Source organism: Homarus americanus, unplaced genomic scaffold (genome assembly GCF_018991925.1).
Source record: "Homarus americanus isolate GMGI-L3 unplaced genomic scaffold, GMGI_Hamer_2.0 scaffold45299, whole genome shotgun sequence".
Lineage (NCBI taxonomy): Eukaryota > Metazoa > Arthropoda > Malacostraca > Decapoda > Nephropidae > Homarus > Homarus americanus.
In genome coordinates this window covers 921,379-939,882 of record NW_024753650.1, presented here as the reverse complement: position 1 = coordinate 939,882, position 18,504 = coordinate 921,379, and the positions used below count along the sequence as shown (strand labels likewise).

Sequence of the window (18,504 nt, the reverse complement as noted above, 5' to 3'; positions counted from 1 at the left end):
CAGACAGAGAGAGAGAGAGGGGGGGCGAAAGAGTGAAATAGACAGAATGAGAGGGAAATATTGAGAGAAAGAGTGAAATAGTGAGAGAGAGAGAGAGAGAGAGCCACCACACTAGGTACATACACAGTAACTCAAGAGACACAACACAGAGGTTAAAACCATATCGTGACAACACCTTTCCTCTCATCTCCTTCACCTCGCCTTCCCTCCCTCACCCCATCCACAACACACGTCAGTCCCCTATCACCCCCCTTCCCTATCCCCCACCCCACCCTACCCCACGCACACGTTCCTTTCATTAGCATTACAAACCAAGAGGAGCATTGATACCATGAGCATAAGAGACCAGAGCATCGATACCATTAGCATTAGAAACCACGAGCAATAGAAACCAAGAGGAGCATTGACACCACGAGGATAAGAGACCAAGAGGAGCATTGACACCATGAGGATAAGAGACCAAGAGGAGCATTGACACCACGAGGATAAGAGACCAAGATGAGCATTGACACCACGAGGATAAGAGACCAAGAGGAGCATTGACACCACGAGGATAAGAGACCAAGAGGAGCATTGACACCATGAGGATAAGAGACCAAGAGGAGCATTGACACCATGAGCATAAGAGACCAAGAGGAGCATTGACACCACGAGGATAAGAGACCAAGAGGAGCATTGACACCACGAGGATAAGAGACCAAGAGGAGCATTGACACCACGAGCATTAGAGATACCAAAAAAGGAGCATTGTTTATGGTTCACTGTACTCACTCAGCACGGTCATGTTAGCGGCAGCGAATTCGGTCCGGAAACTAGGGTGTTCGGCGATCACTTCACACCTGTACTGTCCTGACGCAGACACCCGGAGCTTCGTCAGCGACACCGTCACCCTCCTCTCGTCCCGGGACACTTCCTGGTTGTAGGGAGGATAGTAGAGAGAGTTAGTGAGAGAGAGAGAGAGAGAGAGAGAGAGAGAGAGAGAGAGAGAGAGAGAGAGAGAGAGAGGGGTGAGAGTATGTGAGATGAGAGAGAGGGGGGAAGAGTGAAAGGATGTGTGGTGAAAGGGTAAAAGCAGTGAAAGGGAGAGAGGTAAGTGTGTGTGTGTGTGTGTGTGTGTGTTAAAAGAGAAAGCAGAGAGAATTTAGTGAAAGGGAAAGGAGTGAAAAAGAAAGGATTTGTGGACAGAGAGAGAGAGAGAGAGAGAGAGACAGAAACATAAAAATATTAATTCATATCAGATTTTCCTCTTACTCAAACCCATACATAATAATAAAATATATAAACAACATCAATAACAACAACAATAATAACAATAATAATAATAATAATAATAATAATAATAATAATAATAATAATAATAATAGCAATAACAATAAAACAACAACAATAACAGCAATAATAACCCAAATACCTCACTATAAACACAAGCTCAAATTTGGTAGGGAGGTGCGGGTGAACTAGGAGATGGCCATGCACTAGCTCAAATTTGGTAGGGAGGTGCGGGTGAACTAAGAGATGGTCATGCACCAGCTCAAATTTGGTAGGGAGGTGCGGGTGGCTTAGTAATAACATAAACAGTAATAGAAGAACGTGATGATGATGATGATGGGAAATGCAAAAAAAAATAATATACTAATGAAGAAAATAGGTGATAAATTGAGGGAATAGGAAGACCAAAAGAAGAGAATTAAAGAATCAATAATGGAAGAAAAGAGAGAAATGAAGGAAATAACAAATGAAGGAAATAAGATAAATGAAGGAAATAAGATAAATTAAATAAATAAGAGAAATGAAATGAGGAGGAAAAACAAAGAGGAAATGAAGAAATAAATAATAAGCGAACGAGAGATAATAGAATAAGAGAGAAAGAAAGAAAGAAGAGACAAGAAACGGTATGGAACATAATCCTTTTAACCTCTACATAACGGACTTTCTATCTAATTGTTCTAGTCCGTTAAATGGAGGTTTCACATCTAACACAACCTCAATATAATGAACTTTACCCCCCTAGAGTCCGTTAAATAGAGCTTCCACATCTAAAAGAACCTCGATATAATGAACTTTCCCCACCAGAGTCCGTTAAATAGAGGTTCCACTATAGGAGGGAAACAAAGGAAATTAATTAAAAGAAAAGAGATGAATAAAATTAAACGAGACATAAATGAGACGAAGAAAACAAAGAAGGGGGGAGAGAGAGAGAGAGAGAGAGAGAGAGAGAAAGAAAAGAAAAAGAATAAGAAGAAAGGAAGAAAGAGAAACACTGTAAGATAAAAACAAAGAAAGAAGAATAACAAAGACATTACAGAAACAGAGAAAGAGAGAGAGATACAGAGAAAAAGAATTAAAAAAAATACAAAAGAAATATATAGAGAAAAAATGATTGGACAAAGATAAAGAGAAAGGGAGTGAGAAAGAAAGAGAGAAAAAATGATAAAAGTGAGAAAGAGAGAGAGAGAAAGAAAGAATTAGAGGTGTGATTATTGGGAAACCATTGTGACAGAGTGAGTGTGTGAGAGAGAGTTGAGATCCTCGTCACCATGCCATTCTGTCCAGTGGGATTTTGTCCGGTGGGATTTTGACCAATGGGATTTTGTCAGGTGGGATTTAGCCCGGTGGGATTTTTTGCAGTGGGATTTTGACAAGTGGGATTTTGACCAGTGGGATTTTGTCAGGTGGGATTTTGTCAGGTGGGATTTTTTGCAGTGGGATTTTGTCCTGTGAGATTTATAATAAAAATAAGAAAAAAAGCACAAACGAACAATAAACAAAATATGAAGAAAAAACAAACAAATAAAACATGAAAATAATGAAAATAAACAAACTTGAAAAATAAGGAAAATTATAATACGAAGAAAATAATAATAATACAAACAAGATAAAATATAAATAAAAACTAAAAGACATTAAATAAGTAAATAAGGGAGAAGGAAAAATACGTAATAAAATAGTGACAAATAAGGAAAAGGCTAAAACAAGGAAAATAGCAAAAAATATAAACATGGAAATAGTAAAAAAAATAAACAAATAAAAATTACAATACCATAAAAATCACAAAGAAAATAAAAAAATAAAACAAAACAAAATAAGGCAAAGAAACAAACACAAAAACCACCAAACATGAAAATCTACGACGAGAAATAAAAATAACAAATAAAAAAATAAAAAAATAAAAAATGGCGAATCCCTCAAGGGCTATAACTACTGAACAGGTCCACCAAAATAGGTCGAGATTTTCCTGGGAATAGAAGAAAGTGGTGGTGATGGTAGTGGTGGTGATGATGGTAGTGGTGGTGATGGTGGTGGTAATGGTGGTAGTGGTGGTGATGGTAGTGGTAGTGATGATGGTAGTGGTGGTGATGATGGTAGTGGTGATGGTAGTGGTGGTGATGATGGTAGTGGTGGGTGATGGTGCGTGGTATGGTGGTGATGGTATGGTAAAAGGTGATGATGGTAGTGGGGATGGGAAGTGGTGGGATGATGGTAGTGGTGATGGAAGCGGTGGTGATGATGGTGGGTGATGGAGTGGTGGTGATGATGGCGGATGGTAGTGGTGGTGATGGTAGTGGTAGATGGTAGTGGTGGTGATGATGGTAGTGGTGATGGAGTGGTGGTGATGATGGTAGTGGTGATGGAAGTGGTGGTGATGATGGTAGTGGTGGTGATGGTAGTGGTGGTAGTGGTGGTGATGGTAGTGGTGGTGATGGTAGTGGTGGTGATGGTAGTGGTGGTGAGGGTGGTGGTAGTGGTAATGGTGGCAATGGTGGTAGTAGTGGTAATGGTGGTACAGGTAGGCACAGGTATTAACACTAACCTGACTTTGAGATATGAAGATTAACGGAGCTCGCTTATACGGAGACAGGGCGACGTACACACACACACACACACACACACACACTAGACTCTCTCTCTCTCTCTCTCTCTACACCAAGACACATAACGGGAGGGAACACGCAACATACACGCCCACAATTGTATACTATGCCTGTGTGTGTGTGTACTGTGTAGGTGCATTGTGTATGTATGTGCATGCATGAGTGTGTGTATACAATGTAACCTCTCTCTCTCTCTCTCTCTCTCTCTCTCTCTCTCCCTCTGTCCTTATAACAAAAGTGGCAATAAAGAGATTAATATTACACATAAATCTTTCTGATGGAAGAGGAGGAGGAAGGGGAAGAAGAGAAGAGGAGGAGGAAGAAGAGAGGAGATAGAAGCGGAATGAAGAAGAGAAGAGAAGATAGAAGGAAGAAGAAGCGAAAGAAGATAAAGAGGAGAAGAAATGAAGACGAAGAAGAAAGATGAATGGACAGGAAGAAACAGAAGATAGAAGAAGATAAATAAAGAAATATAGAAGAAAGGAGAAAGAAAGAGACGAGAGGAAGGAAAGATAAAATTATTCCCACAAAAGAACAAAAAATAAATACTCTCTCTATATATATATTTCTCACTTCAACACTTCAGAAAACAAAGTCCCACCCCTCGTCACCGCTAGAGTGTGACCTATAATCACCTCTCGAGTATAACCTATAATCACCACTCGAGTATGACCTATAATCACCACTCGAGTATGACCTATAATCACCTCTCGAGTATAACCTATAATCACCTCTCGAGTATAACCTATAATCACCTCTCGAGTGAGACCTATAATCACCAATTAAATATAACCAATCACAATCCCCCACTATAATTCCTCTCATTAATAACTATATACAGTACCACAAAACATATTATAATCCCCCTTTAACAATTACAAACTCATTTCCACCATGTTATTAGAATCATTCGTCAACAACAACAAAAAGTATAAACTCCATGATGGGGTTAAGATTAATAGTCCTCGACACTTATAATATTTCAACATGCGATCGGCTTTTGTTTTGTGGTCAGTTGTTGCCGGGCTAAAAACATAGACGCGATGAACTGTTCAAATATATAAATAATTTTTGACGTGTCGTATTTCATGGACGATTTTTTATTTTATTTATCTATGTACACACACACACACATGCATACATACACAAATACATATACATACATACTAATACACGCATACTGTATATAAATAGTGTACACAGGAAAAAGTAATTAATAACGTTCTCACCAACAATAATAATAAGAACAACAACACTCAGAAACTACAACAACAACAACAACAACATTTCCACACTTACTATTTCAAAATACCAAGATAGAAATTTTTTTGTTTTTATTATTTTTTTTTACAATTCAGATAACTTCATAATTATTTCCACGATAAGTAACAAAGTAATTCAATTATACTCAAACACCTATTCCATTCTATATCAATTTTTAGTTTCTACAAATTTCCTTATTTTCCCCTATAAGATGTAAAATTTCCCCAACAATGTATAATTTATGTTAGTTTCCTTATTTTTTCCCCTAACAGAAGATGTCAAATTTCCCAACCAGAAGAAGCAATAGTTTCCCTAAAAGCAGCTCGAAAATTTTTCCGACACATGAAAAAAATTCCACCAAAATTGTAAAAAAAAAAACCCTAACAGATAAAAAAAAATCCCTAACATATATAAAATTACCCTAAAAAACATAAAATTCCCCCAGAAGACATAAAATCCCCCTGACAGAAACTGTAAAAAAAAAATACAATCAAAATTTCCCAACTAACTTTACTGCATCACACGCAGGACTACACTAGGCAAAGATGGCGTCAGAACTGCACTGAAACTCTACTGTACTCTTCCTCTACTGCATAATATCAGGACGTGTTATTTTACGCTAAGTTAGTTACGGAAAGTGATTGAAACTTTGACAACTTTTTGGAGAATTCAGTTCTTGGAGTTTTTCATTGTCAATCAGACGGAAAATTGAACTTAGGAGCCTCTGAAACTGTGTGTGTATGTGTGTGTGTGTGTGTGTGTGTGTCTACGTCTGTCTATATAAGATAGGAAGGAATGAAGGAAGGAAGGAAGGAAGGAAGGAAGGAAGGAATTAATGAAGAAAGAAAAGAATAAAGGAAAAAATTAATGATTGAAGGAAGGAAAAAAAGAATGAAGTCACCAAATGAAGGAAAGAAAGAAGGAATGAAATTTTAAAACATCATAGAAAACGTAAATTAACACAAGGGCTAACTTAACAAAAAACATCCTCCCGATCCAAACTTTGGCCACACAGTACAGTATTTTACCCTCCCCCCCTCTCTCTCTCTCTCTCCCGTTAACTAATTTATTAACTTAGAAAACGAATGAAGACTACAAGCTTTCTTTTTTCTCTTTTTGTTTTTATTTTTATTGTAGTCAGCAAATATCATACAGTTTTTCTTGTCGTAGTTTTTTATTTGTTTTATTTGTTTTAGTTTAGTCAGAAAATATCACCCAGTTCTTCTTGACGTTTCTGAAGGATGTTTTTTACGAAGATGAGTCATTGTGGGGGGGGATTTTTTTGTCAATAAATTCCGTCTGTTTCGTTGACATAATTCTTAACTAACGTATAATTTACTATCGGTAGTCAAGTCGCCGCAAAAGATTCATTTGTATGTTAAAAAGAAAATGATTTGGTTATTAATTTTGGTTCAAGTTGGGATTGTTTATGTTAAAGGTGAGATAGACTTAACCTCACCTGACCTGAGTTAGGTCAGGTGAGGTTACTGTTCTGACCTAACCTGACCTAACCTCACATTATAACCTTTACTCAAATAAATACACACCAAACAGCACAATTATCTCATCGCCATCATAATAAACAACTCTTGACCCAAGTTCAGTGACCTCAGCTTAACCTTTGAGCTATTGATATATATATACGGAAGAAATTACGAGTAAATACAGGTATATAATATGTGGAAAGGAGATGTGGAGTGAAGAAGTGGAGGGAAAATGAGGAGGGAACTGGAGGGAACGCGTGGAGGGAATATCTGGAGGGAAGAAGTGAAGGCGAAATGAGGGAAATTACGGAGGAAAGCTGTGAAGGGGAATAAGGAGGGAAATGTGGAGGGAAAGAAGTGGAGGTAAATGGGGAGGGAAATTGAGAAGGAAAGAAGTGGAGGGAACATTTGGAGGGTAACTAAGGAGGGAAAATACAGAGGAAAGACATAAAGGTAAGATGTGGAGGGAAAACCTGGAGGGAGGAAAATGGACTAGTGACACGAAAATACAATAATACCCGGAGCTTCCAGGAATAAAAATAATCGCCGAGAATAAAAGATAAATAAAAAAATAAAGATAAAATAATAAAAATAACAATAATAACCGAAATAATAATGGAAGAAAAGTAAATAAAAATGTAATAACGACAAATAACAATAAAAAGGATTAAAAGTGGCCGAGAATAATAAAAAAAATAGCAAAGATAAATATAACGAAGATGGAATAAGCAAAAACACAAATAAAAGATACAATAACAAAAAGAACATAAGTAAAGATGGAATAAGCAACAATAACACAACAACAACGATAATTAAATAAAATAACAGTTGTGAAGATAGAATAATAAAATGCAATAAAAAAAGGAGACGAGAGAATAACACAAAGATTAAAGGTGAGAATAAATGAAAGAAAAAAAAAACAGACGAGATATGAGAGGAACAGAATAACAGGTGAATAACAAGAGATAAAAGAGGGAAGAACAAGAAAAATAATAAAACAAAAGTTGAAAAACACGGAAGAGAGAAATGAAAAATGAAAAAAAAAGAAAATAAATGAATAAAAACATCGACACAGACCTGAATAAAACAAATTAACAGGAACGTCAGAATAAAACAAAAATAAGATAAAATAACAATAACAAAGAAAACGAATAAACAGATCACTAAAAAAAACATTAAAAAAAATTTAACTAATAATCTAATCCAGTCAAAAAAATTACATATCACAATTAATCAGGTTCGTGTAATTTTTAAGCCTTCTAAAACCTAACCTATCCTAACCTAACCTAACATTACCTGCCGGTCGCTTCACACCATGGTATTAATTATTGTAGGCAATTACCACAGGTGGGCGTGTACACCTGGTGATTACGTAATTAGCGTTATAGTACACAACGAGAGCGATACTTGTCCTGTAATTACGATAATCTGGTGTGTGTGTGTGTGTGTGTGTGTGTGTCCTCCCTGGGTGTCCGGACTGTGGAGTGACGTGTGGGGGTAGACTGGGGGTGAAGGGGGGTGGTAATGTGTGGGGTAGGCTAAAGGAGGGGGGGGGAGAGGGAGGAGACATGTAAGACTAGGAACACTAAACAAGAGATCTCAGGAGGCCATTTAGTTATCCTAGTAAACAAATATGTAAATGGCTAAAATAAAAATAAAAGGTTCAGCCATAGTGGTCAGCCAGCCATAGTGGTCAGCCAGCCACAGTGGTCAGCCAGCCATAGTGGTCAGCCAGCCACAGTGGTCAGCCAGCCACAGTGGTCAGCCAGCCACAGTGGGTCACAGTGGTCAGCCAGCCACAGTGGTCAGCCAGCCACAGTGGTCAGCCAGCCACAGTGGTCAGCCAGCCAGTGGTCAGCCAGCCACAGTGGTCAGCCACAGCCAGCCACAGTGGTCAGCCAGCCACAGTGGTCAGCCAGCCACAGTGGTCAGCCAGCCACAGTGGCCAGCCAGCCACAGTGGTCAGCCAGCCATAGTGGTCAGCCAGCCATGTCAGCCAGCCACAGTGGTCAGCCAGCCACAGTGGTCAGTGTGTACCGAATCTCTTCTGTGGTCCATCGATCCCTCCTGCTGGGCTTAACGAGGTCACTCCCAGCGCGGTGGTCGATCTGTCCTTGAGGTATACCGCTAGGGGAGGGTCTCTCTCTCTCTCTCTCTACATTATGACTACTTCTGGTACAATCAATTACACTAAACTCCACTCACCCCCCCCCCTAAACCAAAACACCCGAACCCCGAGCAGTAGAGAATCAGACTCACTCGTGAACCAACCCGAAGCAATAGACTCCAACACCTTATATTTTTCATCCATAAATGCTTCGGATTCACGACTCGGACTGAATCTCTCGTGGGATTCGTGGGTTCAGTTCAAAGAGAAAAGGCGAATAGACTGTACACTATAAAGCAATGTGAATAACTGAATATATTCCATAGGGGTTTTACTCCATGCCAACACTGACAACTGCCCACAACTGCCGAAAGATGAGAGGCTTGTCAGGTGTGCAGCGTTTCAGTGTTGGAGAGATCAAAGAGCGCCACCAAAGACTGTGTACGGGATTGAGTTGTTGGTGGTAAAGAAAAAGGTGTGTGTGTGTGTGTGTGTGTGTGTGTGTGTGTGTGTGTGTGTGTGTGTGTGTGTGTGTGTGTGTGTGTGTGTGTGTGTGTGTGGAGTGTGTGTGTGTGTGTGTGTGTGTGGTGGTGAGGTGTGTGTGTGTGTGTGTGTGGGAGGAGGTGTGTGTGTGTGTGTGTGTGTGTGTGTGTGTGTGAGGAGTGTGTGTGTGTGTGGTGTGTGGAGGGTGTGTGTGTGTGTGTGTGTGTGTGTGTGTGTGTGTATATATATGTGTGTGTGTGTGTGTGGTGGAGGGTGTGGTGGAGTGGGTGTGGTGGAGGGTGTGGTGGAGTGGGTGTGTGTGTGTGTATATATATGTGTGTGTGTGTGTGTGTGTGTGTATATGTGTGTGTGTGTGGAGTGATTGTTGTGTATGTGTATATTGATATAGATAACTGGAGAAAGAGAAATAGAGAGAAAGAAAAAGAAAGGGAGTGTAAGAAAGAAAGAGAGAGAGAGAGAGAGAGAGAAAGCAGTTACATCGTTAGCACTAGATAACGATGTGCCTCACCACCATTATATTATTGAGAACGGAAAACCAATTACACCACACACACACACACACACACACACAAGAATGACTCCTACACACTAATGTGGGTGGGCAGGGAAGGGTGGAGTGGGTGGTGAATATGTGAGTGTGCGCCTGAGTGTGTGTGTGTGAGTGTGTGTAAGAGAGAGAGAGAGAGAGAGATTTGGGGGTTGTTGGGTGAGTGTGAGAATTTTTGGGTTGATTGGGTGTGGTGGAGTGTGTGTGTGTGTGTGGTAGGAGAGTTTAGTGAGTTAAGTGTCCTGGGTGGGTGTAGAGAGTACCAGAGGTCAAAACTGGACAGCCTCGCACACACACACAAGCTTGAATGCGGCCCCCAACATGAACGAAGTTGAATAGATGATGTCGTACTCTTTCTATCTCTTTTTATGTCTCTCTCTTTTCTCTCTCTCTCTTTATGTCTCTGTCTCTCCCTTTTTATGTCTGTCTCTCTTTCTCCTCTCTCTCTCTTTATCTTTCTGTCTCTCTCTCTCTACGTACCTTCCTCCCTCCTCCTAATTCCCCTCCGTTCTGCTGTTCTCTCTCTCTCTGCTTCCATCCAATCCTTCTCTCCATCCTCTATTCCCTCCATCCTCTATCTCTCCTTCCTACCCTAAACCAACCCAACCTAACCTAACCTAACCTAACCTAACCTACGTCTAATCAGGATAATATAATGGGGGGGGATTACCTGGGCAGTGTTGCTATGTTATTGGAGAACGAGACAATACGAGAGAACAGAAGAACCGAAGAGAACACGAGAGAACACCACAGAATGACAGAGAGCAGTAGGAAACGACAAGAGAACAATAAAGAACACTAAAAACACCTAAAGAACACTAAAACCACCTAAATAACACCAAGAGAACATTAAAGAACACTAAACTCCTAAAAAAAACACCTAGAGAACACCAAATAACACTATAGAACACTAAAGAACACTCACGGTAACAGAAAACTTATGCGTAGGCTGAATATTGATCGGGGCGTTCCTCTCGGTGGGGACATAGCGATAAAACTCGGTGCCGTTGTGATACCACTTGAGGGAGTAGAGGCGGGTCGCCCTCAGGTCATAGGAGCAGCTTAACAGCCTCCTCTCCGGCGAAGGCGTACTGAGGCACCTCCACCCCACGCAGCAGGTTCCCCGCAGCACCTGAAGGAGGAAGAGGTGGTGGTGAGGTTTGGAGGTCATATACAGGTGTGTTGGGGTCATATCTGCAGGTGTGTTGGGGTCATATACAGGTGTTTTGGGATCATAATACTCACCTCCCTCCCATTTGTCAGGTCAAATCACACACACATCCCCCCTAAAAAGTATATATATATATTTTGTAATTAATTATGCATATCCAGTAAAGTGACACTCATTAAAATAACAGACAAGAGTTCTTTAATTAACGTCAATCCGTTTATAACACCGACGCGACGCTTTAGGACAAACAGAGGTCTTCAACACGCTTCACCTCTCTGTAACATAACTCTAACTCTAATCTAACCTAACTCTAACCTAACCTAACCTATCCTAACGTAAACCTAACCTAGCCTAACCTAACCTAAAATAATCAAGATCCTCCTCCCATTTGGCCCTACGTCAGGAGTGAAGAGGCACAGCATGACACTACATCAGCACCCTCTTCTTCCTCCTCCTCCTCCTCCTCCTCCTCCTCCTCCTCCTCCTCCTCCTCTCCTCCTCCTCCCCTCCTTCCTCCTCCTCCAACAACACTAGGGGAGTCATAATGGCACTCGTACATCAGATTAATGGTAATGCCTGGGGGGGATGGGGGGAGAAATGGAGAGGGAATGGAAGAAGGAAAGGGAGGAAAGGGTAGGAGGCAAGTGAGGAAGAGGGTGGGGAAAGGAAGTGGGAGTGGGAAGAGGGAGGGGGAGAGAGGGAGTGAGTGTGTCTGTGCATATGTGTGTGTGCGTGTGTGCATGTGTGCGTGTATGTGCATGTGTGTGTCTGTGTCATGTGTGTGCTGCATATGTGTGTGTGTGTGGTGAGTGTGTGTGTATGTGTGTGCATATGTGTGTTTGTGTCTGTGCATATATGTGTGTTGTGTATGTGTCTCTGCATATGTGTCTGTGTGTGTGTCTGTGCATATATGTATGTGTGTGTGTGTGTGTGTGTGTGCACCTAACTTTACAGATGAGGGAAGTAACAGATGGTCTAGTGCAGTGCCCGACCATCGCCTCCTCGTACACCAAAGTCTTAGTGCACAGTTTATCACATCTACTCTCTACCTAATGGAGACCTGTGGAACGCAGTCTCACACGGTCCTGAAGAACTCACACCTGTACACAAACATTTAGATACACATACACCAAAAAGTCACACACATACATACACAAACAAAAATAGTCACACATACATAGATAAAAACAGTCACACATGCACAAAAACAGTCACATACACAAAAACAGTCACACATACATGAACACAAAAACAGTCACACATACATAACCACAAACAGTCGCACACACACACAAACACAAAGTTATTAATACAAAAACAGAGTACATTATATCACTTAAACAAACACTAACTCTCTCATATAAACACAAACACGAAGAAACTTATTCAGAAATGTTTAATATATTCTACAAACTTTGATATAAACATTCTTCACTTATACTGGATACACCCGCAGCGCACTGAACACTTTCGAGGTGAACTTTTGTAACTAAGGTCAGATGATAACAGCGTACAGTGACCTTTGACCTTTGGCGGTGAATGGAGGAAGGTGGGCGCTGGGGGAGATGGTCTCTGGGAAGGTGGTCTCTAGGGAAGGTGGTCGCTAGAGGGGTGGTCCTTGGGGGAGGTGGTCGCTAGAGGTGGTCGCTGGGGTGGTCGCTGGGGATGGTGGTCGCTGGGATGATAGTCGCTAGGGGAGGTGGTCGCTGGAGGAAGGTGGTCGCTAGGAAGGTGGTCGCTCAGGGAAGGTGGTCGCTGGGGAAGGTGGTCTCTAGGGGAAAGTGGTCGCTAGAGGAAGGTGGTCGCTGGGGGAGGTGGTCGCTAGGGAGGAGGTGGTCGCTGGGGGAGGTGGTCGCTGGGGGAGGTGGTCGCTAGGGAGGATAGTCGCTAGGGAAGGTAGTCGCTAGGGAAGGTGGTCGCTATGGGAAGGTGGTCGCTTGGGGAAGGTGGTCACTGGAGGAAGGTGGTAGTTGGAAGGAGATCGGTTGGGAAAATGGTCGCTAGGGAAGGTGGTCGTTGTTAGAAGGTGGCGAACTTACGACAGTAAAAATATCGTAGCGTTCATTAAGTAACTATGGATGTTTTCAAGTGTGTGTGTGTGGGGGGGGGGGTAAGTGGCCTTCATAAATGACCTCTAATCTTTGACCTTTCTCTCCGCTGTTGACCTTTATCGAGCCCTGACCTGTATTAGTAACATTCTCTTACAAATATGAAAACAAAAATTCAATTAACAAAAACTAAACTGAACAAATAAAAGACATCACATCATACCCACAACAATATAAGCCGGTGAAAACTATAAAGATCCTTCAAAATAAGGTTAAATAAGGAGCAGTGAATGAGTCAGTCAGTAATCAGAATAGCAGTCATAAGTTCCATCAGTGAGCGAGCTGGTCAACACATCCTCCCTCATTGACAGTCACATCAACACTGACGACTGTTTGGATGTCTCAAGAGATAACCAAACAGCACCGGATGATATCATACTGCTAAATGAATTCTTTCTCTACTAACACTGAAAATTATAATACTTTTAAGGATAATTTAAATAATATTAACTATAAGACTCGGTCATCAAAGTGAAATAATTACGTTTGATGAGGATTTCAATCTGTAGCCACCACTGAGACTATTATCGAAGTATTATTCGTACGTCTGGCAGTGAACTCAGCCGCGTTTACACATACGTCACCGCTCAAAGAGGAAGTTGTCCAGGTAAGAGTGACACACACACACACCTAATTGACGCAGGTATGAATAAACAAAAATTTTCAGACTAATTATTATAACACTGGCTGGCGCAGGTAAAATAATCAAATATCACCTGAAGGTTAAACACCCCAACATATTAACCCATTTCTCCCCTAATGCTATCAACAAACGTACAGCAAAATGACAAAAGTTAAAAATAAATAAATAAATAATAATAATAATAAAATCGATGAAATAAAAAAGTTGTAATAAGATATTTTTACTGCCAGTCTATCAGTGACCTTTCAACCTTGATATTTGACCTCTAAACACGTCAACAGATGTAGAACCTAATATATATATGACATTTGGCTTTAGTCCTTCTACACTTAAATGAAAATAGATTAAAATTAATAATATTTAATGAAAGCAGGAAAAGAAAAACGAGTGACGAAAACGAATCAGAAAGAAAACTGCTGCGACCTGGAGTTGATAGAGACAGAGAGAGAGAGAGAGGACACTACCACGCTATAGGACAAAGGAAAGGTTAAATAAAGGCAGATCAGGCGTAGCGGCAGCAGGGACTCGGGTACCCCACAACGGACAACAGGTGTAAAGGGAATGAGAGATGAAAGCAGCAGCAGTGTCACCCAACTCATCCCCACACACACACACACAAGCTGCTGCCACAACACTTCACTAAGACGGCACAAAAGAGGTCACACACACACACACACGACCTAAGAGGAAGAGAACTTTACTAAGGCTGTATAAGATGTTATTAGTTGATCCTTATGCTTGCCTTACCACGATCCTTCCTTCCTTCCTTCACTCCCTCCCCGTGCCTCCCTCCTTTCACCTGGGACTGAGATTAACACTCCTGCTCCTCTTCTTCTTCCCTAACACACCCAGGGGCGGATCCAGGAATATGAAAAGGCGAGGGGGATCCAAGAACTTTTGGGTGTGGAACATGGCGAGCACAGCGAACTCACCCAGCTGGGGGAGGGGGGAGCGCTGTAAGCCCCAGAAATGTTTTTGAAATCTGACCAATATCCTGGGAATTTTGAGGCCATTTTGAAGCCATGTGCACTTGATATTAAGAGATATTCTGACGTCAATAGTAATTACACTTTACTACAAAAACACCTGATTACAACACTGCATTAAAGAAAAAGTATTGGAATTTTTTTTGATGAAAGGGGGTACCCGGACCCCCCTCTGGATCCGCCCTAGCACACCACCTACTCCCCTAAGGCTTCATACACTTAAGAAAACTCAACTCCACCTTTGTCCCCCAAAGGCAACATAAGAAAACAAGAAAGACGTCCCAATTGAGGTAATACTATGATAATATTAGAGGTAAAACATCCATTTGTAATCCTTTCGGGAGGGGGAGAGAGCGGAGAAAATAACATAACATACATAAACAATGACTCACAGGGCCTCTAAGGTATACGTGTGGGGGGCAGCTCTCAGTGGGTCCTCCTTCGTCGGTAGGTTAAACGTCGTTGCTGGGTGGTGGTGGTGGTGGTGGTGAAAGGTTATTCGTTGTCTACAGTTACTGATTTATTTCCCTCACTGGTGATCTTCTTAACCCCAGTGCAAGCCAGAAGGGGTCTAGTTAAATTAATTTGACCCTTTCAGTTACTACTCAAGGGGGTCTAGTCATCCGAAAGTAGACCCCAAGTTAACCTTTAAAGACCCTTTTAGTAACTAGTCAAAGGGTATATTTAACAAACCCACTGTGAAGTAAGATCGTAAGAAAGTGTGTAAAATATGCACTAAATTAAGGCAATCTAGCATACACAGACCTACACATACGCCATAACTCACTCGTGTAGCCAAGGCGTTATAACTGATAATAATAAACTCCTTTAAACTAATACTGAATCAATGGACGCAAAGTTAAGTGGCAATTTTTACTCCCTCCCCGTTTAGACAGCTGCTGGGTTGCTAAGATCACACATACGGTCTTATTTCATTACCATTTAACTGCGTTGCTCCGTAATACATCAACACTGCAGAAGAACAACAATAACGAGATGAGGAACGCGTGCTGCTGGGCGAATGAACAACGAGTACTAAGTGGCGTCCGTTGTTGTCGTTGGCTCGGGCTCCAATCTTCCGCCGCGTCGAGCAAACAAACATCTGCCGTGCGAGGTGCGTGCGTACACCAGCTAGTAACGACTCAGCAGGTTCCTAGCTTTTAATGGGGACTCTTGCCTCCAATCTCCTTTATGGGGGCGAGAATTGCAACGGGGAAGTATTAAGCGAGCCAATTGAGTCTGATTAGTCGGTCCAGCCACCAATATTTAGGGTCTAACTGGGTCTGAAATCTTAAAAGGAATAGTGAGTGAGCGGGCGGGGAAGGCAGGCAGGCGACATTAAGAGAACCGTGAGATGTTTTGGGTGGGAATAGCCCACCTGGGCACAGGTCATCGACCCTAACGGGGCCTAGGGGGCTAAAAAATAGGAGTAAAAGGAAATTAAAAATAGAAGAGAAAAAGATTACATTAATCTACACCATGATGATGCCAGAAAACCAGCTTTTTAAAGTTAGACAGAATGTATGAGTATGGAAACACAGAAGAAGGCAGAGCATTCCACCGTTTGGCTGTGTGAGGAAAGAAGGCTGTACTATAACTAGTTATTCTAGTTTGACCGACATCCACAGAGAAACGGTGGGCACCACAGGCAAGACATGTATTACGAGCCCACGGCCTTGCCGGCGGTACACAGGATGCCAAACCCACCGAGCATTGAAGTGGCGCTACGCTATCATTTAAACCTAACTCAAATATATTCACTAATTCTTGAGTTATCTTAAACACAAAGGATATTTAATTACCCAGTAAACTTTTTGAACTTTGACTCAAGACTTTTTCTAAATTATTTCAAGTTTAAAAATGTTTAAAACTATTTGTTGTGTACGTCTGATCGATGTTCTTTTGTCCAGTCTGAAGGTAAACATTAGAGGGCGAGACGGACGGACGGACGGAAGGACGCAATAAACAGACAGACGAACAAGAACCAAGTCAATACACCCCCACTTGGCAACCAACGTGACCAAATAAAGTCAATAATGCCTTCATTCCTGAACCAATTTCAACCAGTTACTACCACCTCCTCCCTCCTCCCTCCCTCCCTCCTGTAACTCACACACCCCCACACATAACTCATACACTTCTACCCAATATCCCTCTAGTAACTCACACCCGCCCTCACCCACGTACATCACACACCCCCACACACCAACACCCACACCCAACAACACATCCCCACCCACCCGCCCACCACCCATCCACCCACCTTGGATATCATAAACTGTGTTCCCTCGTTCGCTCAATAATTTACACCCATCTTACATCACCTGAGTCAAATACTCCCTCACCTCCTCCTACCCCTCCTCACCTCACCTCCTCCCTCACCTGTTTATGTGGGGTGGGTGGTGAGTGGTGGAGGAGGGGTAGAGAAGAAAGAGATATATCGCTACACGATCTCTCTCTCTCTCTCTCTCTCTCTCTCTCAAGTAAAGTGAAATGTATTAGAGATGAAAGGGGATACATACATACATACATACATACATAGACAGGTTGAGAGTTAAATAGACATATACGGAGATATAGATAGATTGATTTAACCACCCACCTCCCCAACCCCATTATACCTTCCTCCTCCCATTATCCTATTTAGACACAATTCCAGGAATTTAAAATGATATCATTAGTTGTAGGAATTCCGCTGTTTATGATCACATTTGGGTTAAAATTTTCTGTGTCCGCATAAATTACCGTCGCCATTTTTACGCTGTTGCAGATTTAGGTCAGCATAAATACATTACTTTATTGATGGCGACTTTTTAGAACACATTAAAGCAAAACTGGAAATAAAGGCTTTACTAGCTAGTTTTTATACTTGGGTTGTGTAAGTGGACGAGACAATCTGCAGTCCCGGTACTTGATGGGGATTGGTTGACAGTGGTTGTAAATTCTCTGCTGTGATTGGTTGGGAGGGAGGGTGTTGTGAGCGAGGTAAAAAATTAACATCATTCTCGTGGGACTGGTTGGCGGTGATTGGTCGGTAATGACGTCATACCTCCAGCCAGCGACCTGTTGCGGGGCCGTTGAGTGGACGATGATTACGTCACGATCATGGCATTACGGCGTCGGGTAATGGCCATGGTGGGGGGGGGGTGATGGCAGGAGAGGGTGATGGCCAGGAGAGGGTGATGGCTAAGGGAGGTGATGGCCAGGGTTGATGATAGCTAGGGGAAGATGGCCAAGGGGTTCATGGCCAATGGGGGGTGATGGCCAGAGGATCATGGCCATGGGGGGGTGATGGCCATGGAGGTCATAAACACACAAACTAAAACTTAATATATATGTTCTCTGGGTGAGATGGAGAATCAAACTGACCATAGCAGGAATTATTTATATTTTAGAGGAGGGTGGTTAGAGGTCAGAGGTCAATACATCATAGGTCAAAAGGTCAGAATATTGGAGCTTAGGGGAATGTATTTATGTTTTATTTATTTTTCGTTATGAATGATTTTTTGGGGGCAGTGACTCGACTCCACCTCCCTCACCTCCTCCTACCCCACCACCTCCACACACACCTCTCTACCCTCTCCACCTTCCCCTACCTTCACCCATCACCACCCTCCCTCCCACCTCTCTACCCTCCCCCCTCCCCTCTCCGTTACACCAGTTGAGTTAAAGGAGCATTATGGTGCAGGGTAGACTCAAGGAAGATTCCATCCAACAGTGCCATTAGAATCATGACCATCATCATCACCACTACCGTCACCACTACCATCACCACCACGAACACCATTATCACCATCATAACTGATTCTCACCACCAAC

The 18,504-nt window shown here is 42.0% G+C and overlaps 1 protein-coding gene across 1 annotated transcript in view; it reads right to left on the bottom strand.

Moving 5' to 3' along the window:
• Positions 1–736: 736 nt before the first annotated feature.
• The window catches only part of LOC121855426, a 50,079-nt gene continuing 32,311 nt past the window's right edge, over positions 737–18,504 (bottom strand). Inside the window, exons 3-4 of the mRNA XM_042350358.1 lie at positions 10,703–10,909; positions 737–913 (exon numbers count right to left, since the gene is read on the bottom strand). Coding sequence (XP_042206292.1) covers positions 752–913; positions 10,703–10,909 — 369 coding nt within the window. The 3' untranslated portion in view covers positions 737–751. The remainder of the gene's footprint in view (positions 914–10,702; positions 10,910–18,504) is intronic.